We start from the raw sequence: 27,673 nt of genomic DNA on the forward strand, positions 1-27,673 counted from the left end.
TAGCATCAGTCCTTTGCTTTTGACATGTTGAAACAGTGCCCTGCCCGGCCGATGCCATGAGGTGGGTCGGCCCGGCGAGTGGCTGGTGGGCTGCTAAAGCCTGTACCGCCACGGTATGGAATTGGCAGCGATTAGTAACTGTGTTCGAATTGCTGTTTTTTCTATAAAAAAATTGTGTCTGGTGGCGGGGCCTTGAGGGCCAGCCAACGTCGACACATCGCGCGAGGTTGTTGACGTTATTAGCTTTGACCTAGCCGCAAGCTATAACCGCTCAGGACTCCCCTCTCCGCAGAGGATCAGCGGCGATGACGAGGCCCTCGACAGGCGGCCATGTTTCCCCCGCCAGAGGTATCCTGGGCGTTGAATCGACAGGTGTCCACAAGGCCGACAGCCTTGGCGGCTGAGGGATCGGCCATGTTGGATGGGCTCGGCTTGGAATATACAAGCCGTCGCCGTCCTGCCGCGAGCAGCCCGCTCTCCGATCACTCCCTCCCCCAACACCAGCGGAAAAAGGGGGCTCTGATTGTTTCCTTTGGCTGCGGGCCGCGTGCCTTCGTTGAAGCGCGGGTGGCCCCACTTTTCGCTTCTCATGGGGATAGGGGCTGACACCCAGTTGATGGCTGAGCCTGGGTCTGTCCGTGAGAATGTTGTGCTGCCAAGCGGCTCCCACACCATAAGCTGTGTTGGTTGAGCCTGGTGTTACGTCTGTCAACTATAAGTGTTGTCAGCAGGGGGGCTCGAAACCTTTTGAGGCACACAGTGCGGGCTTCCCCGGCCTCGCCTTCGCCAGGCCAGGTATCATGTTGGTGCCTCCCACTCCTGAAAGATTGACAGTGGTCTCGCAGGCGCGCGTGATTTGGGTGGTAGTAATATCACTGCATGGCTACGGTGTGTAGGAACCCATGGGGGCCTCACACCTTGCATGTCCGGCTGCAGAACAACTCCTCAGCATGTTCTGGAGGGGTGTTCAGTGGGGGAGCTTTTGTCACCTAAAACTGATGTCAGCTTCCCCCGTATCAAACCGGCCCTTTCTGTCGGGGTCCCCCCTTGGGTGCGATTGCCTCGTGGGTAGTGTCAGGGTCAGATGTCCCGAAACGGAACGCTCTGCTCGCACGGGTCCAGGGTTGGCTACGCACAGAGGGTGGGACCGGGCCGCCTATCTACAGTTCCTAGCGGACCTGCGCCACATGGCGGCGGGTGCGTTGGGAGTGTCATCACATATGGCTACAGCAGTACCATATGTCGAGGTGGATGGAGAGAACGCTGAGGCGGGGACTTGTATTTACACAACCCCACCCGTTTTCGGGTTTGGTACAGACCCTATTGTCAGGGTCACCAGCAGTGACAGCTCTGGTCGACAAGATCTGATCTCTGTGGACGAAGCAAGCCATCGTTGTGGCGTTTTCCTCCCGGTGTTCTCTGGTGCCTGAGAAATCGGGAGGGGGGGGGGGTGTCAGACCCATGTTGGACCATGGGAAGGTTCAGTATTTTTTGGATCGTCTCCTACCTGTTGAACACTGTCAGGTGGGGGTCTGGTTCTCCTCCATAGACCTGTAGGATGCGTGTTCGCATCCCCGATCTTCCGTCCTAGGGCTTACCTACGCTTCCTTACAGGGTTAGCGTATGAGTACCAGGGGCTGCCGTTCGGCTTTTCTCTGGCTGCCCGCATCTTCACCAAGTGCGTGGAGGCCGCACTGGGGCCTCTGCGTCGTCAGGGGTTACGAAGTGTATTCTGCCCTACCGACGTTCTGGTCCTTGGCGGTCAAGGTGGATCGTCAGGTCTCATGCCAGGCAGGGTTCCTACCAGCCTGGGGTTGCTGTAGACTGGAAGTAGAGTACTCCTCTTCCCAGTCAACGGGTGGAGTGCTATGGGCATCCCTCTCAGAGCGTGTTGCGACACGCTCGGGAGGTTTCGTCCTAGGACGGTTACGGCGCTGTCCGTGATACGCCTGCTCGGTATGAGGGCATCTGCTCATTCCGTGGTCCCTCTTGGCCTCCTCTTCACCCCAGGAGGAGGTTACGGAAGTGGTTCTTTTCCAGTATGGAAATAGACCCGGTGAGAGGCAAGTCAGGACGGACAACACAACGTCAGTGTAACTGACCGCCAAGGGTAAAGATGCCTATCAACTTTATTGTCAGTAAGCTTTAATTTACGTTGGTCTAGATCAGGGGTAGGCAACCCTAGGCACGCGTGCCTGCATAGGCACGCGGGGGCATTTGCATAGGCACAGGGGGCAGCAGTATAAAAAAACAAAAAAAATTATAATTTTTTTTTTTTTTTGCTTTGAAATATTATAGTAAAATATTTTGCACTGTTGTCGCATTTATCTTGTTGAAATCCTCCCACAGGTTCTTTTTACTACCACATATTTAATTGAGACCCTTTATTTGTTTATTATTTCAATTTAGCTGGAAATACATTGCTACATCATTCAGTAACATTTGCAGAGCCTTATAACAAACACATTATTACGGTCACCATTGTGACCAGTGGGATTAATCAACACATTTTATAATTTATTTTTCTATTTCATTGAACATTGCACATGTTAAAAGCAATTTTTTTACTCAAAATGTGAGTATTACAAAGTCAACTTGTGTTCTTAAAACAATGACAATAAACATAGTTTTATTAGGTTGAAATAATGTGGTTGTGTACTTATTTTTCTGTTAACTTATTATGGATTGAAAACTGAAAACCTTAATGCACAGTAACTGAACTCAATATTTTTAAGTTCTGGTAACTTATTATTATTATTTTTTTTACAGTGTAGTCTTGCGATCAATCAAAACTTATTTACACGATATACCTCACATTCACCCTCCATTCACATCCTGGTGTTCTCCTGGTGTTCTCCATTAGGCCTGTAGGTGGAGCTATGACAGCACACGTACAGTACACACACCGATGGTGTGTGATGTGTCCAAAAATGAATGGGCAAATGTGAGTGAAATGGTCGCACTGTATGCAGCTGTTTGTCTGCATTGCATCCCCCCCCCCCCCCCCCAACTCAGATTTAGGGTTGATACAACCATCATAATAATATTGTTAATAATAACAATAACAATAATGATGTAATAATGTAAAAATTATCATAAAAAATACCTGATTATGAGAAAAAAAAATTACGATGCATGGAATATTGTTGAGGCACACTAGTTACAACTATATTTCAAACAGGCACTCCATGTCAAAAAGGTTGCTGACCCCTGGTCTAGATGATCGACTTCTCTGTATTAGCTCAGAATACTGAGCTTTCTATTTAAGAAAAGAATATTTCAGAGCCGCTTGTGCATTTTCATTTCATGTCCACATGGGGGCAGAGCTCGTCTTTCCTATAGTATAAAGGTCACAGCATCCTATGTGTGACCAAGGCGGAAGTAACTCAGAGACAACGATGGAGCAGACAGCGAATTATGTAGAATATAAGGACCTTACTTCAGTAAATAACACCCCTTGGTAAAGCGGAATAAGGTACGTCGAACACTAAAATGTATTATTGTTATTATTATTATTACTGTTGTTGAAGAGGTCTATATTTATGTGTGGTAAACATGTAAAGTGGTGCACTCACTGATTAGGTTCTAATCAAAGGCACCTGCTGCCGAACAAGTAACGTTATTATTTATCATTATTTTTCCCTAAATGCCTTTATTATGGAAGACGAGTTCACCCTTAATATCTTTAAATTCATTGAACACGTTAGGTGCTTTGTTGTGAACAATATTGAACTGTGAACAATATAACTAATTGTGTATGTTTGTGTTTGACTGTCCTATGCAGTTTTCACGGTGCAAAACGGTGCAAAACGGTGCAAACGGAGCAAACGATGCAACCGTCACTACCTGTACAAACACGGTGCAATGACAACTACCAAAGAAAAGCTACAGTACTGCTATGCTGAAATGCAAAAGAAAAAAGAGAAAATAAATAAAAGCACCTGTACGAAACATAACCGCATCTTTATTTCACCACCAAGCCGGGGGGCAGTTACAGTCAGTGTCGTATATCGACAGACAGGGAGGAGTACGCTCCCCCCGTCTGCACCGGGCGGCGGGCGGCTGGCTATGGGCGTTCTCCATCTGCGCGGCCTGAGGGCTCTCCACATCCCCGGCAGGGTGAATGTGGGTACAGGTGTAATGTCGCGGGCGGTCCTCACCCTGACGGGTGGGGATTACGTCCGGACATAGTCAGGCAGGTCTGGGACCGATGCCGTGCCGCCTGGGATTCTTTCCCCCATACATCTGTTAGGTCAGTTGTTGGGGCGGGTACGTTGAGGAGCGCAGGTCCTTGATCCTGATTGCGCCGGACCGGGGCGCAGCTGTGTGGTTCCCGCTCCTGATATCCCGTGGTATCCCGTCATGGCCTGTTCCTTGGTCATCGCGGGCCCTCTCTCAAGCGCACGGGTCTCTGTGTTAGTTTCCTGTGCTGGGCCAGCTGCTGGTTGGTTGGCTGGTGAGAGGGTGAGTCTGGAGAGGATGGATCCTTCTGTGGTTGGTACCATCCGGAACGCGCATGCTCCTTCCACTATCGCGGGTTATGCGGGTAAGTGGCGTATTTTCCAAGAGTGGTGTAAGGCCACCCTCTTGTGAAGCGTTTCCTGCTTGGCGTTGCTGCCTTAAGCCGGTGAAACGCTCTTTGGCTCCGAGCTGTGATCTTCAATTGGTCCTCGGTCGGTTGTCCTTGGCCCCGTTTGAGCCTCTTGAGCAAGCGCTGTTGGAACGGCTGTCGTTCGAAGACTGCGTTCTTGCTGGCCATCACCTCCGCTAAAACGCGTGGGTGTGCTTTGTGCTCTCTCGGTACGGCCAGAGTGCCTGTCTTTTCGTTCCGATAGCGGTGCCACTCTGCGGCCTAATCCAGCCTTCGTGCCTAAAAATATCCGGAGTGCTTTCCGCTCCAGGGATATTATGGTTCAGGCGTTTCATCCGCCTCCTCACGCTAGTGAGTTGGAGGCGGGCCTTCATCTGTCATGTCCGGTCCGGGCTTGGGGGTTACCTCAGCCGTACTCAGGGCCTCAGGGCTACCGATCAGTTGTCTGTTACGGTGGCTCTCGTGCTGGTAAGGCACTGTCGAAACAGCGCCTGTCCCATTGGTTGTGCGAGGGCATTGCCCTTTGCTTCACGTTGGCTGGGTTGGCTCCCCCTGGGGGCGTCAGGGCGCGCTCCACTCGTGAGGTTGCGGCCTCTGCCGCTCTCCTGGGTGGGGCCTCGGTGGAGGACATCTGTGCTGTGGCTTCATGGACCTCACCGGGTCCCTTCGTAAGGTTTTACCTCATGGACATGACCGACATATATATACTATTGACAGTAGTAATGCTTAGTTTCACTGTTTGTTGTTTGCAAGCGCCGGTAGCCACTGTGTTCGACGGGCTCCATTGGGTTTGTGGGGAACTGAGAGTCTCGCCACTGCAGGGCCAGACGATCGGTGGCCACGGACTGATGGACCTGTCAAACTGATAAGGGGTTATGGGGCTTGCAAATGATTGTTAGTACGCTAATATTACACTATTAGCAGTAGTAATACTTATTAAAAGAGTAGTAATATCATCAGGCTTTCAAATGAGTAGCATTACAGGCCTTTCTTAAAATGATGATATTAATGATGATAATGATAATAATATTATTGTTATTATAGGCAATAAGAGTTCTCCCAGACATACATTCGGTTTATTACAAACAAAGAAGAGGTTAACAACTCTTCTATGCTTATATTTCATATCAATTGGATATAACTAACTAGTGACTATGAAGTAAGCTTGATAGAAATAGTAATTGACCCGAGAACTTAGCGAGTTTAGCACCTCGCTGGGGGATATCGGGCGGCCACAGGGGTCTATCTCAAGTAGGTGACCTGAGATAGATAAGAGACATCCCATCGGCATTCAACAATTCTATAATCATATTTCAAATTGCATGTGTCCGGATGGCAGAATTCAGTACGGTATACAAAACCCCCTGTCAATCATCTGCCCTTTATTCATTTGCTTCGATTAGTTGTACATGTGATTCAGCACCTTCTTGCCTGGTACATTTTAGCATGGTGTTATTCACCGTCAAAGATTGAAAAATAAAATCAGCTCTGGGCTGATCAACCAATACATTGTTGGAAAGTAGAATTTGCCTGCCTTTTGATCGTCACCACACTCAACCTATTGCGTGATTTCATTCTCAAGTTACAAGACAAAACATCCGGCAAGCGTAATTTGACAAGATGTTTGGACAAGTGACCACGTCTGGTTGTGAGCGGTCCTGAATTGACCAGTCACTGCTGATGGCGAAAATTATTGACCACCGTTGTAGCCAAGGAGCGTCTGCTCCGAAAGCAATCCGAGATGGGCGTTGGGAGCGGGCGAAGGTGACACAAGAAGACAAATAAGTCCATTATTTTGATTAGAGCATCGACATAATTGGCAGCAGGCGGCCATTTTGGATAATCATGCCGAATTTGTACTGGTACACACATTACAAAAACCTTTGTAAAACATAAATTTTCTGTGGGATTTTTATAAACTTTGGACCAGTACTACATAAGACTTCAGGCTATGGAACCATTATGTTTTCCAGCTCCTACCTCTCAGCTGGAACTGGAAAAACAGGCATTTGGCAACCAGTAAAAAGAAATGTGAGTACACAAAACTTTTACTTCAGTGTGTTCAAACCTCTGTTACTCTATTTCATTAGCACTCAAAGTGATTTTTTGTAAGAAACTCCAGAATGTTACCTTTCAAAAGAGACCGGACACATGCATGTGCTATAAGTATAAAGTATAATAAATTGCTAATTACTTTGGGTATGCAATCGTCAAAAAATAAAATAGCCCCATTTTGCCTGATGCTTAAGAGGTTAACATGTTAGGTAACCTGTTAGCTATGTTAGTTAACATTAGTTAACCGGTTAGTTAATGTGTTAGTTGACATTATTTAACATGTTAGTTAATGTGTTAGTTAACATTAGTTAACATTATTTAACATGTTAGTGCATTCCACATTCACAAGGCATGCAAATCATCAACTAAATGTCTGTCACGTTGCCATCGATAACGTAATCATAGCAATGGTGTCATGGCCGTTAAGCCTAGAATTCTAGGATGAGGATGAGACAGTGAAGACAGATGGTTCATCTCGTCACCCAGGACTCATCCTCCTGTCAGAACACTGGGGTTGTGTCTCATCCTTCTCATATTATTCTAGTTCTCAATCGGGAAGTTCTTGATATGAGAGTTGTATACATTGTACAGACTGATAAGTGCTGTACTGACTTCTGAGTATATACTATACAGTGTACAGACTTATACGTGCTGTATATAATTCTAAGTGTATAATATACGATGTACAGACTTATAAAGTGGTGTAAAGACTTCTACATATACTATATGGTGTACAGACTTAAAAGTTGTCTACTGGGCGCCACAGTGGTGCACCACGTAGCTGTGCTCGCAGTGTAATCACAGCATCCGGGGTTCGAATCCGGCCCAGGGACCTATGCTGCATGTCCTCCCCATATCTTCTCCAAACTTTCCTCTCTGCCTGTCCTATCCGAAATAAAGCAGTAAAAAAAATGTTTTGCCTTTATTTATCCAGGCAAACATCTAAGTATATACTATACAGTGTACAGACTTCTAAGTTATGTATAGACTTCTAAGTATATAATATATGGTGTACAGACTTATAAGTGGTGTACTGAGTTCTAAGTATCTACTATATTGTGTACATACTTACAAGTGCTGGATATACTTCTAAGTATATACTATACTATACGGCATACAGACTTATACATACTGTATATAATTCTAAGTATATATTATATGATTATAAGTACAGACTTATAAAGTGGTGTACAGATTCATAAAGTGGTATATAGACTTCTAAGTATATAATATATGGCGTACAGACTTATAAGTAGGGATGTTCGATATTGGCTTTTTTACCAATATACGATATACCGATATTGTCCAACTCTTAATTTCCGATACCGATATATGCGGGGTTTCCCCCCCCCCCAAAAAACGGAATAATTTCAGGTAATTAACATCTCTTGTTGTGGAATTAACACAACATTATGCATACTTTTGACAATAAATAAAATAAGAAGTTGTTCTTACTTGCTTGCCTGGGTAAATAAAGGTTAAATTTTAAACCGATACCGATAACTTCCGCTATTACATTTTAATGCCAATATCGGCCGTTAATATCGGTAGGCCGATAATATTGGACATCCCTACTTATTATACTATATTGTGCGCATACTTCTACAGTAAGTTCTGTGTAGACTTCTATGTATATACTATATGGTGTACAGACTTATAAGTGGTGTATAGTCTTATAAGTATATAATATATGGTGTACAGACTTCTAAGTATATACTATATTGTGTGCATACTTCTATAGTAAGTTATGTGTAGACTTCTAAGTATATACTATATGGTGTACCGACTTACAAGTGGTGTATAGTCTTATAAGTATATACTATGCAGTGTACAGACTTATAAGTGGTACATATACTTCTAAGTATATACTATACAGAGTACAGGCATACAAGTATTGTATAGACTTCTTAGTATATACTATATTGTGTACAGGCATACAAGTGGTGTATAAACGTCTAAGTATATACTATACAGTGTACAGACTTATACGTGGTACATATACTTCTAAGTATATACTATACTATGTCCAGACTTATAAGTGGTGTATAGACATCTAAGTATATACTATACAGTGTACAGACTTATAAGTGGTACATATACTTCTAAGTATATACTATACATAGTACAGGTGTATAAGTGATGTATATACTTATTAGTATACTATATTGTGTACAGACTTATAAGTGGTGTATAAACTTCTAAGTATTATACTATATTGTGTACAGACTTAGAAGTGGTGTATAGACTTCTAAGTATATACTATATTGTGTACAGACCGTCAGTTTGTAAAGTGAGCCCACACAGCAGGGTGACACATAGTATCTGAAGCCCATAGATCATATCACTGATTTCAAATACCTATTTGATCTGCATCCACAGTCTGTAGTTCCCTCGGAGCAGAACTGTGGCCAACATTGGGATGTTTTGAAACGTTAAGACTTTTCAACTTCTCTGTTCTCCTTCCAAACAGTTGAAATGTTCTCAAGTCAGCTGTGCCTGTGCCCCAGAGCAGCGAGACACCAGGCACCGTGGGAAGCATTCATACAAAGGCAGGCAGGAAGTGGGGGAGCAAGGTGAGGCATGAATAGCAAAAGCATTAGTGTTAGCGTTTAGCATCATGCTAACAGGTAGATGACTTTGGCTTGCAGTGGTGGCTATGAGTGAGAGGTGGACAGAAGAGGAGGCAAGAGGAGAAGAGAGGGGAGGGGACAGGAGAGGGGAGAAGAAGAGAGGAGAAGAGAGGAGAGGAGAGGAGAGGAGAGGAGAGGAGAGGAGAGGAGAGAGAAGAGGGGGGATGAGAGAAAAGAGGATATGGGAAGAGAGGAGAGAGAAGAGAAGGGAGATGAGAAGAGAGAAGAGGAGAAGAGAGGAGAAATTAGAGAAGAGAGGAGAGGAGAGGAGGGGGAGATGAGAGGAGAGAGAAGAGGGGGGATGAGAGAAAATAGAGGAGAGAGAATAGAGGAGAGGGGAAGAGAGGAGACTCAGGTGAGAGACGAGAATGGAGAGGAGAAGAGAAGAGAGAGAAGAGAGGAGAGGAGAGGAAAAGAGAAGGGGAGAAGAGAGGAGAAGAGAGAGGAGAAGAGAGGAGAGGAGAAGAGAGGGGGGAAAGGAGAGGAGAAGAGAGGGGGGATAAGAGAGGAAATTAGATTATGTGGTTATACCTCTGTTGTCCTATTCACCATCATCTAGAGTCAGACGGGAGGGAAGGGGCATCGGAGGAGGAGGAGGAGTCGGAGGAGGAGAGAATGGGGGCGGTTAGTGCACTAAAACAACAACAACAATCAATCAATCAAACCAACAATAACAACATCAACAACTACAACTGCAACAACAACAGCAACAACAACTACAATTACAACAACAACTACGACTACAACAATAACAACAACAACAACAGGAACAGCAACAACAGCAGCAGCAACAACTGCAACAACAGCAACAACAACAACAATAACAGCAACAACAACAACAACAGGAACAGCAACAACATCAGCAACAACAACCATAACAACAACACCACAATGTCAGTGCCAGGCTGTTGACGGGCGACCCCAGGTGAGGTCTAGCTTCTGGAATGGGAATGAGATGCCACCAACATCGTCACCTAACCATTTATAATACTAACAGCTGATTAACTAACCCTCTATAATATGCTGAGCTAACGATATGCTGAGCTAACGCTATGCTGAACTGACGCTATGCTGAGTTAACGCTATGCTGAGCTAACACTATGCTGAGCTAACATTATGCTGAACTGACACTATGCTGAGCTAACGCTATGCTGAACTGACGCTATGCTGAGCTAACGCTATGCTGAGCTAACACTATGCTGAGCTAACATTATGCTGAACTGACACTATGCTGAACTGACGCTATGCTGAACTGACGCTATGCTGAGCTGACGCTATGCTGAGCTGACGCTATACTGAGCTAACGCTGAACTGACGCTATGCTGAACTGACGCTATGCTGAGCTGACGCTATACTGAGCTAACGCTGAACTGACGCTATGCTGAACTGACGCTATGCTGAGCTAACACTATTCTGAGCTAACGCTATGCTGAGCTAACGATATGCTGATGATGTGAGTGGTGTTAACATAATTCTGGGAGCCAACAATGCAGCTGGATCAAGTCTGTCTGTCAACAAAGCTACTAATGTATTCAGTCTGGATCTAACATAATGTATTCAGCCTGGATCGAATGTATTCACTATGGATCGAATGTATTCACTATATATCTAACATAGTGTATTAACTATGGATCTAATGTATTAAATAAGGATCTATCATAGTGCATTCACTATGGATCTCTAATGTATTCACTGTGGACCTAACATAATGTATTCACTATGGATATAATGTATTAACTATGGATCTAATGTATTAAATACGGATCTAGCATAATGTATTCAATATGGATCTAACGTAATGTATTCACTATGGATCTAATGTATTAAATAATGATTTATCATAGTGCATTCACTATGGATATAATGTATTAACTATTGATCTAATATATTCACTATGACCTAACATAAATTTATGTATTCACTGTGGATCTAACATAATGTATTCACTATGGATCTAATGTATTCACTATGTATGTGTTTTGTGTCATGTATGTGTGTTGTGTCATTGTCGTGTTTTTGTTGTGGCCTAACAGCCCTGGGACCATGACGGAAATAAGGGTCTTACTCTTTCTCATGTTATCCTTTGGATCCTTGTTGTGTGTTTTTAATCCATCAATAAAATAAAATAAAATCTAATGTATTCACTAGTTCAAATTCAAGTTCAAGTTCAAGTTTCTTTATTAGTTGCCATGCAGAAATACAGAATACTTTTGCATGAAATGCTTCTTTCTGTTTTGCTCCTGAGTGTGCTAGATACAAATTAATAACAAGATAGTGTAAATAGTATAATATAAGTATAAAATAGAAAGTCAAGTACGTAAACAAGTGTAAACAAAACAAAAATTTTCAATATACATATATACAGTATATGTACAGTCTATACAGTCAGCTACTATACAGTACAGTGTAGAACGGTGAGGTATAGCTTAGCTTGTGGTGCCACCTTGTGGTGGTGAGGTGCAATGAGGTGCATGGGATTGATGCCAATAAATATAAAGTGTGTGTTAGTGTCTAAAGTGGGTAAAGTGGGTGCTACAGTGTGTTGTTTATTTAAAGTGAGTGTGTGCGTGTGGATGTGTGTGTTGTGGGTGTATTTGATGGTCTGTTATTGTTCATTGTTCATTGAGCATCCTGATGGCCTGGGGATAGAAGCTCCTTCTGAGTCTCTCTGTGCTTGCCATGAGACTCCGGTATCGCTTGCCTGACTGCAGCAGTTCAAAGAGGCAGTTGTTTGGGTGGCTGGGGTCTTTGATTATTCTCTTAGCCTTACCCATACAGCGCTTGTTGTAAAAGTCTTGGAGAGTGGAAAGCCCCCCTCCAATTGTGCGTTCGGCTGAACGGGCCACTCTCTGTAGTCTGCTACGGTCTTGTGCAGTGCTATTCCCAAACCAGGAGGTGATATTGCCAGTCAGGATGCTCTCTATTGTGCATGAGTAGAAGTTCTTTAGGATTTTCTGACTCACTTTGAACTTCCTTAGGCGCCTAAGGAAGTAGAGGCGTTGTCGTGCCTTCTTGATAACACTGTCAATGTGTGTGGTCCATGTCAAGTCCTCGGATATGTGGACTCCGAGGTACTTAAAACTGTTCACTCTCTCAACCGGTGCTCCGTCGATGCTGAGGGGGCTGTAGTCCCTGACCCCGACCTCCTAAAGTCCACAATACACTATGGACCTAACATAATGTATTCACTATGGATCTAATGTTTTCACTATGGGCCTGATTCAGACATGAGATAAGTCCACAGCGTGAATTAATACCAACATGGTTCTACTCCACATTCAGACCTCAGACTTATCCTTTTAAGTTGCTCAAAACCTGTTGCCACCTGGGGAGGAGTTTCCTCAAAATGGAGGCGTGTCTCAAAATAGTCGTATTCAGACTTTCAACTTCAGTTCATTATGACTGTGCGATACAGACTCCTGAGAAAAGCTTGAATGAGTCCAGCGCCTCTCGTGACCATTTTCCATATTGAATCTTGACGTTGAAAAACAATCCGAGTCAGTTGATCATGGAGTTTAAAAACAATCTGAGTCAGGTGGTCATGGAGTTTAAAAACAATCTGAGTCAGGTGATCATGGAGTTTAAAAACAATCTGAGTCAGATGATCATGGAGTTTAAAAACAATCTGAGTCAGGTGGTCATGGAGTTTAAAAACAATCTGAGTCAGGTGATCATGGAGTTTAATTTATTCACATGACCTTTGTCCTTAAATATTATATTATGTATTTAAACGCCATTAGTAAATTAAATTTCTATTTTCTATATAAATAAATGAATAGAATATCCACAGTAAATAGTGGGAAAAAATTAAAGTGACGAGCAGCATCCAGTTCAGCACCACGGATTACAACACAACAGAAAAAAACACTTCCTTCCTGCTTCCAGGCGGTGCAGGGTGATGACACTATGAATTGAAAATGGGGGACCCTGATGTAAACAAGACAAACGTCTTTCTCTGGTCTGCATCCCCTTAACAATTGTGTGTATTGAGCCGTACTGTATTGTACCCATTCTGCAATCTGTTAAATAAAGTTTTCATTCATTCATTCATGACGGGTACTGTAGGACATTCGGCCATACGGTACCTTGGACTCCACGTCTGCGTTGTGATCATTCTGCAGGAGCAGAGCGGCGGCCTTGGTGTCATCTTTGCGCGCGGCGATGTGGAGTGCCGGCAGACGGACTTTCCCCTTGGTGTCGTTCTCCAGGAGGAGAGAAACCACCAGGTCGTGACCTTGCTGCAACGCCACGGCCAGCGGTGTGAAGCCGTCCTGTAGACACACACACACACTACATCATCAGTTACTGGTTTACTGACTAGTGGAACCAGTTAATACCGGTTAATACTGGTTAATACCAGTTAATACCAGTCAATACCAGTTAATACCAGTCAATACCAGTCAATACCAGTCAATACCAGTTCATACCAGTTACGCCAGGTACATGGCTTTGTGATTGAAACCATCTTGAAACTAAATAATACAGACCAGGAGAGAGTGTTACTGGTAGCCCCTTTTACAGCCTGTTCAAGGCGGGAATATTGTACAGACACAGAGTGGGGGGACGCTGTTGTTCTGGCATTAATAAGCCGAGGGAGTCACATTGCCGGTAGCACCAGCGTCTAAGTAAATGGGACTGCCGGCATGCCGGGACAGGGGTATGGTGTTTTGATGATATCGCAATATTAAAGACAGAATACTGGGGTGTCCTGAATTAGGGGATATTATTGTACATGCAAATATACATAAGTGTCGATGCTGCCTTAGAGAGAGAACCAGAGAGCTGATGCTCAGCTGTAGTCTCTCGACCGGCAGACAGGTGGCGCTCTGATGCTGGAGCAGAAATTATGAATTATTGAACACCAACAGGCACTCTAAAAACACAGAGATATATCTCGTCTCATCAATAATTCACTCTCCCTCTCAGAGGAAAAGAGGAGAGAGGGAGGAGTAGAGAAGAGAGAGAGGTAGACGAGACAGGAGAGAAGGAGGAAGAGAGAGGAGAGGGGAGGAAGAGAGAAGAGAGAGAGAGGTATAAGCGACAGGAGAGAGAGAGGAAGAGATGGATACAAGAGAGAGAGGGAGGAGGAGAAAGGGAGGATGAGGAGAGAGAAGTAGGGGAGACAGGAGAGAGGGAGGGGGACAAGAGAGAGGAGAGAAGGAGAGAGGGAGGAGGATGATACAAGAGAGGGATGATGAGAATAGGAAGGAGGGGGAGAGAGAAGAGAGAGGTAGGGGACGGGAGAGAGGAGAAGGGGAGAGAGACAAGAGAGAGGAGAGAAGGAGAGAGGGAGGAGGATGATACAAGAGAGGGAGGAGGAGAACAGGAAGGAGGAGGATGGAGAAGAGAGAGGTAGGGGAGACAGGAGAGAGGAGAGGGGGGGAGAGACAAGAGAGAGGAGAGAGGGAGGAGGATGATACAAGAGAGGGAGGAGGAGAACAGGAAGGAGGAGGGATAAGAGAGAGGTAGGGGAGACAGGAGAGAGGATAGATGAAGGAGGAAGGGAAGATATAGGGAGGGAGGGATAGATATGAGAGGAGGAGAGAATGAGGAGATAAGAGAGGAGCGAAGGAGATATGTGAGGGAGGAGAGAAGAGAGGAGAGAGATATAATGTAATTATTATTAATTTAATAAAGTAGATTCGATTAAAATGTATTGTCATCATACAGCACAAGTACAGTACAATGAAAATAAGTTGGCATCTAACCAGAATGCAAATGTAAACAGAATGCTTATTTTGCATTAAGTGCAATAACAATACACAAGTAATTAAACTGGAGTACATATAAATTAGTACTACTGAGTAATAATGATAATTAGATGTGTGTACAGTGTTATAGTAGTATGTACAGTGATACAGGTATAAAACACTAAGCCAGCAGTATAACTACTAAGTAGGTAAGGGATATATACAGTTATAGATATGGTATATACAGGTATGTAAAAACGATTATATGCAGATGTATATTCAGACAGATGTGGAGTACGCTACAATCATGTAATAAAATGCTGGACACATAATGTAATAATAGTGTAATGTAATAAGTTATTACATTTGATGTTGGCTATTACATTATACATTCAGTAGAGAACTTTCAGCTTATGCCCTAACATTAAGTAGCAGCGGCCAACCTCTCAGTCCCAGACACATCGAAGCCCTCTTCCCCAGGGAGGAGGCATGTGGTAGTCTACACTCTCCCCAGGGAGGAGGCATGTGGTAGTCTACACTCTTCCCCAGGGAGGAGGCATGTGGTAGTCTACACTCTTCCCCAGGGAGGAGGCATGTGGTAGTCTACACCCTCCCCAGGGAGGAGGCATGTGGTAGTCTACACTCCCCAGGGAGGAGGCATGTGGTAGTCTACACCCTCCCCAGGGAGGAGGCATGTGGTAGTCTACACTCTTCCCCAGGGAGGAGGCATGTGGTAGTCTACACTCTCCCCAGGGAGGAGGCATGTGGTAGTCTACACTAGGGATGCTTCGGCCGAAAAGCCGAAAATTATTCATAGAATAGAATATTTTTTTTACCAATGTTGTTCAGCTACCTGATTATGGAAACATATATGATTATGGCAAAACTTAACTTAAATAATAAATAATCACTATTATGGGTCCATAAAACATTTATTCAGCAATTCTGAATGCATACAGTACATTAATTCCAAGTCAAGTGGCGGACATCTGTGCTTTAATGAGCGCACCTTTCTAGTCCGCAGATGAATGTGCTCTCTTGACTTTGGCACAGTAGACGCGCGACGTGTATTCTCGAGAATAATAATAATGCTCTTCAGATTATATTATCAACGACAGACAGCGTCAATGTGAGAAACACAATCCCCCCCTCTTAAATTAACCGCGACGGGCATATAGTAAATAAGGATATAAAGCATGTTAAAGACGCATTTATTGGACGCGTTGCGCGCTGAGTTTACATAGAAACAGCGCGACACATAGAAACAGCGCGCATGTAATGACTGAAGACACGTTTTGATGACATCATCACAACAACACACGTTAGGTTACAGGTTGTTTCTGTTTCGGTGATATATTTTCAGTGAAAAAACTCTTTTGGCCGAAAGCCGAAAGGCAATTTTTGGTCATTTTCGGCCGAAAACTTTCGGTGGACGAATTTTCGGTGCATCCCTAGTCTACACTCTTCCCCAGTGAAAGGATATCAACCATCAATTAATATCTTATATTTAAACCATTAAACCCACCCTCGCTGAGTCTGTGTTCCCTCTCCTGCATTTTGGTTTGACCTGCTGACCCGTGGTGCAGGCTAGAGCCCAGTCTGTTTTCCACACACAGTTTGGGTGACCTGCTGACCTTTTGGCTCTGGGCCCCTCTACACACACACACACACACACACGTGCACGCACGCGCACATCTCCTCTTGCTGCCTGCGTCTGAAGCCCTGGCCGTCTGACACGGGCGCACACACTCACATACACACCAATAGATAGTCCGTTTCACACACACTTACACACAAACATACACACAGATAAACACACATAGAATTTATGACTACACTGAATTGCTGAAGTATCACAAAAGTGTCAGGACTAGCACGAAGTGAAAGAGTAATGATCGAACTAAGGACATGAACTCGGGTCTGGCCTCGCACACACTCACTCTAACAGATACACAAACATATACACACAGATACACAACCCGCCCAAATGCGGGGGACCCCAGAGACCAATTATCGCTCTGCCCCCACCCTTAATGAAAGGCACGTACTGAAAAGACCCCTCCCTCTACCTTCTCTTCCCGCGTGTTTCTCTTTGTCCTCAGCTATGATGGTGACAACTATCAATCATTAAGCCAGGAGGAGGGGTGTCCAACGACAAATGTATAAATGATGTGACGATGTATTATCGCGACCACCACTTGGCAACTGCTCGCTCCGTGTGTGGAGGGGCATGCATGCGGTGGTCCGGATTGTGATCTATTCGTGCTGTGAGAGTTCAGTAAACTGCAGACTGCCATCTGACTCTGTGTCTCATTTCTGCTCACCACGCTGACATTCAATTAAAAGAACCCAGGGTTAATTTACATTATAAGTGGAAGATCCAAGAGATTATCTTTATCCTTTTACCAGGGAGGAGGCATGTGGTAGTCTACACTCTTCCCCAGGGAGGAGGCATGTGGTAGTCTACACCCTCCCCAGGGAGGAGGCATGTGGTAGTCTACACTCTCCCCAGGGAGGAGGCATGTGGTAGTCTACACCCTCCCCAGGGAGGAGGCATGTGGTAGTCTACACTCTTCCCCAGGGAGGAGGCATGTGGTAGTCTACACTCTCCCCAGGGAGGAGGCATGTGGTAGTATACACCCTCCCCAGGGAGGAGGCATGTGGTAGTCTACACTCTTCCCCAGAGAGGAGGCATGTGGTCGTCTACACTCTTCCCCAAGGAGGAGGCATGTGATAGTCTACACCCTCCCCAGGGAGGAGGCATGTGGTAGTCTACACTCTTCCCCAGGGAGGAGGCATGTGGTAGTCTACACTCTTCCCCAAGGAGGAGGCATGTGGTCGTCTACACTCTTCCCCAGGGAGGAGGCATGTGGTAGTCTACACCCTCCCCAGGAAGGAGGCATGTGGTAGTCTACACTCTCCCCAGGGAGGAGGCATGTGGTACTGGTAGTCTACAGCCTCCCCAGGGAGGAGGCATATGGTAGTCTACACCCTCCCCAGACCGACAGTAGGGTAGTCTACACCCTCCCCAGACCGATAGTAGGGTAGTCTACACCCTCCCCAGACCGACAGTAGGGTAGTCTACACTCTCCCCAGACCGACAGTAGGGTAGTCTACACCCTCCCCAGACCGACAGTAGGGTAGTCTACACCCTCCCCAGACCGACAGTAGGGTAATCTACACCCTCCCCAGACCGATAGTAGGGTAGTCTACACCCTCCCCAGACCGACAGTAGGGTAGTCTACACTCTCCCCAGACCGACAGTAGGGTAGTCTACACCCTCCCCAGACCGACAGTAGGGTAGTCTACACCCTCCCCAGACCGACAGTAGGGTAGTCTACACTCTCCCCAGACCGACAGTAGGGTAGTCTACACTCTCCCCAGACCGACAGTAGGGTAGTCTACACCCTCCCCAGACCGACAGTAGGGTAGTCTACACCCTCCCCAGACCGACAGTAGGGTAGTCTACACTCTCCCCAGACCGACAGTAGGGTAGTCTACACCCTCCCCAGACCGACCCAGACCAGAGTAAGAATAGTGTCTCTAGAGGTCTGCTCTCCTCTGGGTGATAATATTGTCTGCAGTTCACTAGAGGTCTGCTCTCCTCCAGGTGATAATAGTGTCTGTAGTTCACTAGAGGTCTGCTCTCCTCTGGGTGATAATAGTGTCTGTAGTTCACTAGAGGTCTGCTCTCCTCTGGGTGATAATAGTGTCTGCAGTTCACTAGAGGTCTGCTCTCCTCTGGGTAATAATAGTGTCTGTAGTTCACTAGAGATCTGCTCTCCTCCAGGTGATAATAGTGTCTGTAGTTCACTAGAGGTCTGCTCTCCTCTGGGTGATAATAGTGACTGTAGTTCACAAGAGGTCTGCTCTCCTCTGTGTGATAATAGTGACTGTAGTTCACTAGAGATCTGCTCTCCCCCAGGTGATAATAGTGACTGTAGTTCACTAGAGACCTGCTCTCATCCAGGTGATAATAGTGTCTACAGTTCACTAGAGGTCTGCTCCCCTCCAGGTGATAATAGCGTCTGTAGTTCACTAGAGACCTGCTCTCCTCTGGGTGATAATAGTGTCTGCAGTTCACTAGAGGTCTGCTCTCCTCCGGGTGATAATAGTGACTGTAGTTCACTAGAGGTCTGCTCTCCTCTGGGTGATAATAGTGTCTACAGTTCACTAGAGGTCTGCTCTCCTCCGGGTGATAATAGTGTCTGTAGTTCACTAGAGGTCTGCTCTCCTCTGGGTGATAATAGTGTCTGTAGTTCACTAGAGGTCTGCTCTCCTCTGTGTGATAATAGTGACTGTAGTTCACTAGAGGTCTGCTCTCCTCTGGGTGATAATAGTGTCTACAGTTCACTCGAGGTCTGCTCTCCTCCAGGTGATAATAGTGTCTGTAGTTCACTAGAGGTCTGCTCTCCTCTGGGTGATAATAGTGTCTACAGTTCACTAGAGGTCTGCTCTCCTCCGGGTGATAATAGTGTTTTCAGTTCACTAGAGGTCTGCTCTCCTTCAGGTGATAATAGTGTCTGTAGTTCACTAGAGGTCTGCTCTCCTCTCTGGGTGATAATAGTGTCTACAGTTCACTAGAGGTCTGCTCTCCTCTGGGTGATAATAGTGTCTACAGTTCACTAGATGTCTGTTCTCCTCTGTGTGATAATAGTGTTTTCAGTTCACTAGAGGTCTGCTCTCTGGGTGATAATAGTGTCTACAGTTCACTAGAGGTCTGCTCTCCTCTGGGTGATAATAGTGTCTACAGTTCACTAGAGGTCTGCTCTCTGGGTGATAATAGTGTCTACAGTTCACTAGAGGTCTGCTCTCCTCCAAGTGATAATAGTGTCTGCAGTTCACTAGAGGTCTGCTCTCCTCTGGGTGATAATAGTGTCTGCAGTTCACTAGAGGTCTGCTCTCCTCTGGGTGATAATAGTGTCTGCAGTTCACTAGAGGTCTGCTCTCCTCTGGGTGATAATAGTGACTGCAGTTCACTAGAGATCTGCTCTCCTCCAGGTGATAATAGTGTCTACAGTTCACTAGAGGTCTGCTCTCCTCTGTGTGATAATAGTGAATGTAGTTCACTAGAGATCTGCTCTCCCCCAGGTGATAATAGTGACTGTAGTTCACTAGAGATCGGCTCTCATCCAGGTGATAATAGTGTCTACAGTTCACTAGAGGTCTGCTCCCCTCCAGGTGATAATAGCGTCTGTAGTTCACTAGAGGTCTGCTCTCCTCTGGGTGATAATAGTGTCTGTAGTTCACTAGAGGTCTGCTCTCCTCTGGGTGATAATAGTGACTGTAGTTCACTAGAGGTCTGCTCTCCTCCAGATGATAATAGTGTCTACAGTTCACTCGAGGTCTGCTCTCCTCCAGGTGATAATAGTGTCTGTAGTTCACTAGAGGTCTGCTCTCCTCTGGGTTATAATAGTGTCTACAGTTCACTAGAGGTCTGCTCTCCTCCAGGTGATAATAGTGTTTTCAGTTCACTAGAGGTCTGCTCTCCTCCAGGTGATAATAGTGTCTGTAGTTCACTAGAGGTCTGCTCTCCTCTCTGGGTGATAATAGTGTCTACAGTTCACTAGAGGTCTGCTCTCCTCTGGGTGATAATAGTGTCTACAGTTCACTAGAGGTCTGTTCTCCTCTGTGTGATAATAGTGTTTTCAGTTAACTAGAGGTCTGCTCTCTGGGTGATAATAGTGTCTACAGTTCACTAGAGGTCTGCTCTCCTCTGGGTGATAATAGTGTCTACAGTTCACTAGAGGTCTGCTCTCTGGGTGATAATAGTGTCTACAGTTCACTAGAGGTCTGCTCTCCTCCAAGTGATAATAGTGTCTGCAGTTCACTAGAGGTCTGCTCTCCTCTGGGTGATAATAGTGTCTGCAGTTCACTAGAGGTCTGCTCTCCTCTGGGTGATAATAGTGTCTGCAGTTCACTAGAGGTCTGCTCTCCTCTGGGTGATACTAGTGACTGCAGTTCACTAGAGATCTGCTCTCCTCCAGGTGATAATAGTGTCTACAGTTCACTAGAGGTCTGCTCTCCTCTGGGTGATAATAGTGTCTGTAGTTCACTAGAGGTCTGCTCTCCTCTGGGTAATAATAGTGTCTGTAGTTCACTAGAGATCTGCTCTCCTCCAGGTGATAATAGTATCTGTAGTTCACTAGAGGTCTGCTCTCCTCTGGGTGATAATAGTGACTGTAGTTCACAAGAGGTCTGCTCTCCTCTGGGTGATAATAGTGACTGTAGTTCACTAGAGATCTGCTCTCCTCCAGGTGATAATAGTGACTGTAGTTCACTAGAGATCTGCTCTCATCCAGGTGATAATAGTGTCTACAGTTCACTAGAGGTCTGCTATCCTCTGGGTGATAATAGTGTCTACAGTTCACTAGAGGTCTGCTCCCCTCCAGGTGATAATAGCGTCTGTAGTTCACTAGAGACCTGCTCTCCTCTGGGTGATAATAGTGTCTGCAGTTCACTAGAGGTCTGCTCTCCTCCGGGTGATAATAGTGACTGTAGTTCACTAGAGGTCTGCTCTCCTCTGGGTGATAATAGTGTCTACAGTTCACTAGAGGTCTGCTCTCCTCCGGGTGATAATAGTGTCTGTAGTTCACTAGAGGTCTGCTCTCCTCTGGGTGATAATAGTGTCTGTAGTTCACTAGAGGTCTGCTCTCCTCTGGGTGATAATAGTGACTGTAGTTCACTAGAGGTCTGCTCTCCTCCGGGTGATAATAGTGTTTTCAGTTCACTAGAGGTCTGCTCTCCTCCAGGTGATAATAGTGTCTGTAGTTCACTAGAGGTCTGCTCTCCTCTCTGGGTGATAATAGTGTCTACAGTTCACTAGAGGTCTGCTCTCCTCTGGGTGATAATAGTGTCTACAGTTCACTAGAGGTCTGTTCTCCTCTGTGTGATAATAGTGTTTTCAGTTCACTAGAGGTCTGCTCTCTGGGTGATAATAGTGTCTACAGTTCACTAGAGGTCTGCTCTCCTCTGGGTGATAATAGTGTCTACAGTTCACTAGAGGTCTGCTCTCTGGGTGATAATAGTGTCTACAGTTCACTAGAGGTCTGCTCTCCTCCAAGTGATAATAGTGTCTGCAGTTCACTAGAGGTCTGCTCTCCTCTGGGTGATAATAGTGTCTGCAGTTCACTAGAGGTCTGCTCTCCTCTGGGTGATAATAGTGTCTGCAGTTCACTAGAGGTCTGCTCTTCTCTGGGTGATAATAGTGACTGCAGTTCACTAGAGATCTGCTCTCCTCCAGGTGATAATAGTGTCTACAGTTCACTAGAGGTCTGCTCTCCTCTGGGTGATAATAGTGTCTACAGTTCACTAGAGGTCTGCTCTCCTGCAGGTGATAATAGTGTCTGAAGTTCACTAGAGACCTGCTCTTCTCTGGGTGATAATAGTGTCTACAGTTCACTAGAGGTCTGCTCTCCTCTGGGTGATAATAGTGTCTGCAGTTCACTAGAGGTCTGCTCTCCTCCAGGTGATAATAGTGTCTGTAGTTCACTAGAGACCTGCTCTCCTCTGGGTGATAATAGTGTCTACAGTTCACTAGAGGTCTGCTCTCCTCCAGGTGATAATAGTGTCTGCAGTTCACTAGAGGTCTGCTCTCCTCCAGGTGATAATAGTGTCTACAGTTCACTAGAGGTCTGCTCTCCTCTGGGTGATAATAGTGTCTACAGTTCACTAGAGGTCTGCTCTCCTCTGAGTTATAATAGTGTCTGTAGTTCACTAGACGTCTGCTCTCCTCCAGGTGATAATAGTGTCTGTAGTTCACTAGAGGTCTGCTCTCCTCTGGGTGATAATAGTGTCTGTAGTTCACTAGAGACCTGCTCTGCTCTGGGTGATAATAGTGTCTGTAGTTCACTAGAGACCTGCTCTCCTCCGGGTGATAATAGTGTCTGTAGTTCACTAGAGACCTGCTCTCCTCTGGGTGATAATAGTATTTGTAGTTCACTAGAGGTCTGCTCTCCTCTGGGTGATAATAGTGTCTGTAGTTCACTAGAGGTCTGCTCTCCTCCAGGTGATAATAGTGTCTGTAGTTCACTAGAGACCTGCTCTCCTCTGGGTGATAATAGTGTCTGCAGTTCACTAGAGGTCTGCTCTCATCTGGGTGACAATAGTGTCTACAGTTCACTAGAGGTCTGCTCTCCTCCAGGTGATAATAGTGTCTGCAGTTCACTAGAGGTCTGCTCTCCTCTGGGTGATAATAGTGACTGCAGTTCACTAGAGATCTGCTCTCCTCCAGGTGATAATAGTGTCTACAGTTCACTAGAGGTCTGCTCTCCTCTGGGTGATAATAGTGTCTACAGTTCACTAGATGTCTGCTCTCCTCTGGGTGATAATAGTGTCTGCAGTTCACTAGAGGTCTGCTCTCCTCCAGGTGATAATAGTGTCTGTAGTTCACTAGAGACCTGCTCTCCTCTGGGTGATAATAGTGTCTACAGTTCACTAGAGGTCTGCTCTCCTCCAGGTGATAATAGTGTCTACAGTTCACTAGAGGTCTGCTCTCCTCTGGGTGATAATAGTGTCTACAGTTCACTAGAGGTCTGCTCTCCTCTGAGTTATAATAGTGTCTGTAGTTCACTAGACGTCTGCTCTCCTCCAGGTGATAATAGTGTCTGTAGTTCACTAGAGGTCTGCTCTCCTCCGGGTGATAATAGTGTCCGTAGTTCACTAGAGACCTGCTCTGCTCTGGGTGATAATAGTGTCTGTAGTTCACTAGAGACCTGCTCTCCTCCAGGTGATAATAGTGTCTGCAGTTCACTAGAGACCTGCTCTCCTCTGGGTGATAATAGTGTCTGTAGTTCACTAGAGGTCTGCTCTCCTCTGGGTGATAATAGTGTCTGTAGTTCACTAGAGGTCTGCTCTCCTCCAGGTGATAATAGTGTCTGCAGTTCACTAGAGGTCTGCTCTCCTCTGGGTGACAATAGTGTCTACAGTTCACTAGAGGTCTGCTCTCCTCCAGGTGATAATAGTGACTGCAGTTCACTAGAGGTCTGCTCTCCTCTGGGTGATAATAGTGTCTACAGTTCACTAGAGGTCTGCTCTCCTCTGGGTGATAATAGTGTCTACAGTTCACTAGAGGTCTGCTCTCCTCCAGGTGATAATAGTGACTGGAGTTCACTAGAGGTCTGCTCTCTGGGTGATAATAGTGTCTGCAGTTCACTAGAGACCTGCTCTCCTCCAGGTGATAATAGTGTCTACAGTTCACTAGAGACCTGCTCTCCTCCAGGTGATAATAGTGTCTGCAGTTCACTAGAGACCTGCTCTCCTCCGGGTGATAATAGTGTCTGCAGTTCACTAGAGGTCTGCTCTCCTCTGGGTGATAATTGTGTCTACAGTTCACTAGAGGTCTGCTCTCCTCCAGGTGATAATAGTGACTGCAGTTCATTAGAGGTCTGCTCTCCTCTGGGTGATAATAGTGTCTACAGTTAACTAGAGGTCTGCTCTCCTCAGGGTGATAATAGTGTCTGTAGTTCACTAGAGACCTGCTCTCCTCCGGGTGATAATAGTGTCTGTAGTTCACTAGAGACCTGCTCTCCTCCGGGTGATAATAGTGTCTGCAGTTCACTAGAGACCTGCTCTCCTCCGGGTGATAATAGTGTCTGTAGTTCACTAGAGACCTGTTCTCCTCCGGGTGATAATAGTGTCTACAGTTCACTAGAGGTCTGCTCTCCTCCAGATGATAATAGTGTCTGTAGTTCACTAGAGGTCTGCTCTCCTCTGGGCGATGATAGTGTCTACAGTTCACTAGAGGTCTGCTCTCCTCCAGATGATAATAGTGTCTGTAGTTCACTAGAGGTCTGCTCTCCTCTGGGTGATAATAGTGTCTACAGTTCACTAGAGGTCTGCTCTCCTCCAGATGATAATAGTGTCTGTAGTTCACTAGAGGTCTGCTCTCCTCTGGGTGATAATAGTGTCTACAGTTCACTAGAGGTCTGCTCTCCTCTGGGTGATAATAGTGTCTACAGTTCACTAGAGACCTGCTCTCCTCCGGGTGATAATAGTGTCTGCAGTTCACTAGAGACCTGCTCTCCTCTGGGTGATAATAGTGTCTGTAGTTCACTAGAGGTCTGCTCTCCTCTGGGTGATAATAGTGTCTGTAGTTCACTAGAGGTCTGCTCTCCTCCAGGTGATAATAGTGTCTGTAGTTCACTAGAGACCTGCTCTCCTCTGGGTGATAATAGTGTCTGCAGTTCACTAGAGGTCTGCTCTCCTCTGGGTGACAATAGTGTCTACAGTTCACTAGAGGTCTGCTCTCCTCTGGGTGATAATAGTGTCTACAGTTCACTAGAGACCTGCTCTCCTCCGGGTGATAATAGTGTCTGCAGTTCACTAGAGACCTGCTCTCCTCTGGGTGATAATAGTGTCTGTAGTTCACTAGAGGTCTGCTCTCCTCTGGGTGATAATAGTGTCTGTAGTTCACTAGAGGTCTGCTCTCCTCCAGGTGATAATAGTGTCTGTAGTTCACTAGAGACCTGCTCTCCTCTGGGTGATAATAGTGTCTGCAGTTCACTAGAGGTCTGCTCTCCTCTGGGTGACAATAGTGTCTACAGTTCACTAGAGGTCTGCTCTCCTCCAGGTGATAATAGTGACTGCAGTTCACTAGAGACCTGCTCTCCTCTGGGTGATAATAGTGTCTACAGTTCACTAGAGGTCTGCTCTCCTCTGGGTGATAATAGTGTCTACAGTTCACTAGAGGTCTGCTCTCCTCCAGGTGATAATAGTGACTGCAGTTCACTAGAGGTCTGCTCTCTGGGTGATAATAGTGTCTGCAGTTCACTAGAGACCTGCTCTCCTCTGGGTGATAATAGTGTCTGTAGTTCACTAGAGGTCTGCTCTCCTCCAGGTGATAATATTGTCTACAGTTCACTAGAGACCTGCTCTCCTCCGGGTGATAATAGTGTCTGCAGTTCACTAGAGACCTGCTCTCCTCCGGGTGATAATAGTGTCTGCAGTTCACTAGAGGTCTGCTCTCCTCTGGGTGATAATTGTGTCTACAGTTCACTAGAGGTCTGCTCTCCTCCAGGTGATAATAGTGACTGCAGTTCACTAGAGGTCTGCTCTCCTCTGGGTGATAATAGTGTCTACAGTTAACTAGAGGTCTGCTCTCCTCAGGGTGATAATAGTGTCTGTAGTTCACTAGAGACCTGCTCTCCTCCGGGTGATAATAGTGTCTGTAGTTCACTAGAGACCTGCTCTCCTCCGGGTGATAATAGTGTCTGCAGTTCACTAGAGACCTGCTCTCCTCCGGGTGATAATAGTGTCTGTAGTTCACTAGAGACCTGTTCTCCTCCGGGTGATAATAGTGTCTACTGTTCACTAGAGGTCTGCTCTCCTCCAGATGATAATAGTGTCTGTAGTTCACTAGAGGTCTGCTCTCCTCTGGGCGATAATAGTGTCTACAGTTCACTAGAGGTCTGCTCTCCTCCAGATGATAATAGTGTCTGTAGTTCACTAGAGGTCTGCTCTCCTCTGGGTGATAATAGTGTCTACAGTTCACTAGAGGTCTGCTCTCCTCCATATGATAATAGTGTCTGTAGTTCACTAGAGGTCTGCTCTCCTCTGGGTGATAATAGTGTCTACAGTTCACTAGATGTCTGCTCTCCTCTGGGTGATAATAGTGTCTACAGTTCACTAGAGACCTGCTCTCCTCCGGGTGATAATAGTGTCTGTAGTTCACTAGAGGTCTGCTCTCCTCTGGGTGATAATAGTGTCTGCAGTTCACTAGAGGTCTGCTCTCCTCTGGGTGATAATAGTGTCTGCAGTTCACTAGAGGTCTGCTCTCCTCTGGGTGATAATAGTGTCTACAGTTCACTAGAGACCTGCTCTCCTCCGGGTGATAATAGTGTCTGTAGTTCACTAGAGGTCTGCTCTCCTCTGGGTGACATCATCAGAGACACATTGGTAACTTTTATGTCTGATTATCCTCACAACAGAACGATTTAGGTTAATCATCTGTGACATGGCCCTTTAATGATGTCATCACATTGCCTCAGCTTATGTTACAACCGTATTGTGTGTGTGTGTGTGTGTGTGTGTGTGTGTGTGTGTGTGTGTGTGTGTGTGTGTGTGTGTGTGTGTGTGTGTGTGTGTGTGTGTGTGTGTGTGTGTGTGTGTGTGTGTGTGTGTGTGTGTGTGTGTACCTCAGTAGCGATGCTCTGAGTGGAGCCTCTCTCCAACAGGAACTGAACAACATCCTGGTGATTCTCCTGAGAGGCCATGTAGAGTGGAGTGAACCCATTCTGAAACACAGACAGAGAGAAACAAAAGGATTATTGATTATTGATTGATTATTGATTGGACTTCAATGGTGTTTTTGTTTTGTTCTTGATTCTTGATTGTTCGTGATGTTTCTTTATTAGTTGTCATACAGAAGTACAGAATACTTTTATACAAAATGCTTCTTTCTGTTACGCTCCAGAGACTGTGCTAGACAAAATAGATAAGTATAAAATAAGTATAGCAAGTATAAAATAGAAGTCAAGTACGTAGACAAAAGTGTTCAGTATATATACATATATACAATGTACAATGCAGAGTAGAAGTACCTGAGTTACAATACAATAGGGCTGTCCCCGACTAAGGATTTGGATGGTCGACTATGATTGGCCAAAATGTGCCGTTAGTCGACTATTGGTCGACCAAAAAATAAATAAAAATAAAAATAAATGTTTTTTCATATTTTTAAATGTAAATATTCTTCTTATTATTATTAT

The 27,673-nt window shown here is 45.5% G+C and overlaps 1 protein-coding gene across 1 annotated transcript in view; it reads right to left on the reverse strand.

The window, feature by feature from the left end:
• The window catches only part of ank3b (ankyrin 3b), a gene marked incomplete at its 3' end in the record, with an annotated part of 393,887 nt that overhangs the window by 228,251 nt on the left and 137,963 nt on the right, over positions 1-27,673 (reverse strand). Inside the window, 3 exon segments of the mRNA XM_084323081.1 lie at positions 9,808-9,831; positions 13,362-13,547; positions 27,101-27,199. Coding sequence (XP_084179207.1) covers positions 9,808-9,831; positions 13,362-13,547; positions 27,101-27,199 — 309 coding nt within the window.

The sequence above is a fragment of the Notolepis coatsorum genome (assembly GCF_963971535.1).
Source record: "Notolepis coatsorum genome assembly, chromosome: 10".
Lineage (NCBI taxonomy): Eukaryota > Metazoa > Chordata > Actinopteri > Aulopiformes > Paralepididae > Notolepis > Notolepis coatsorum.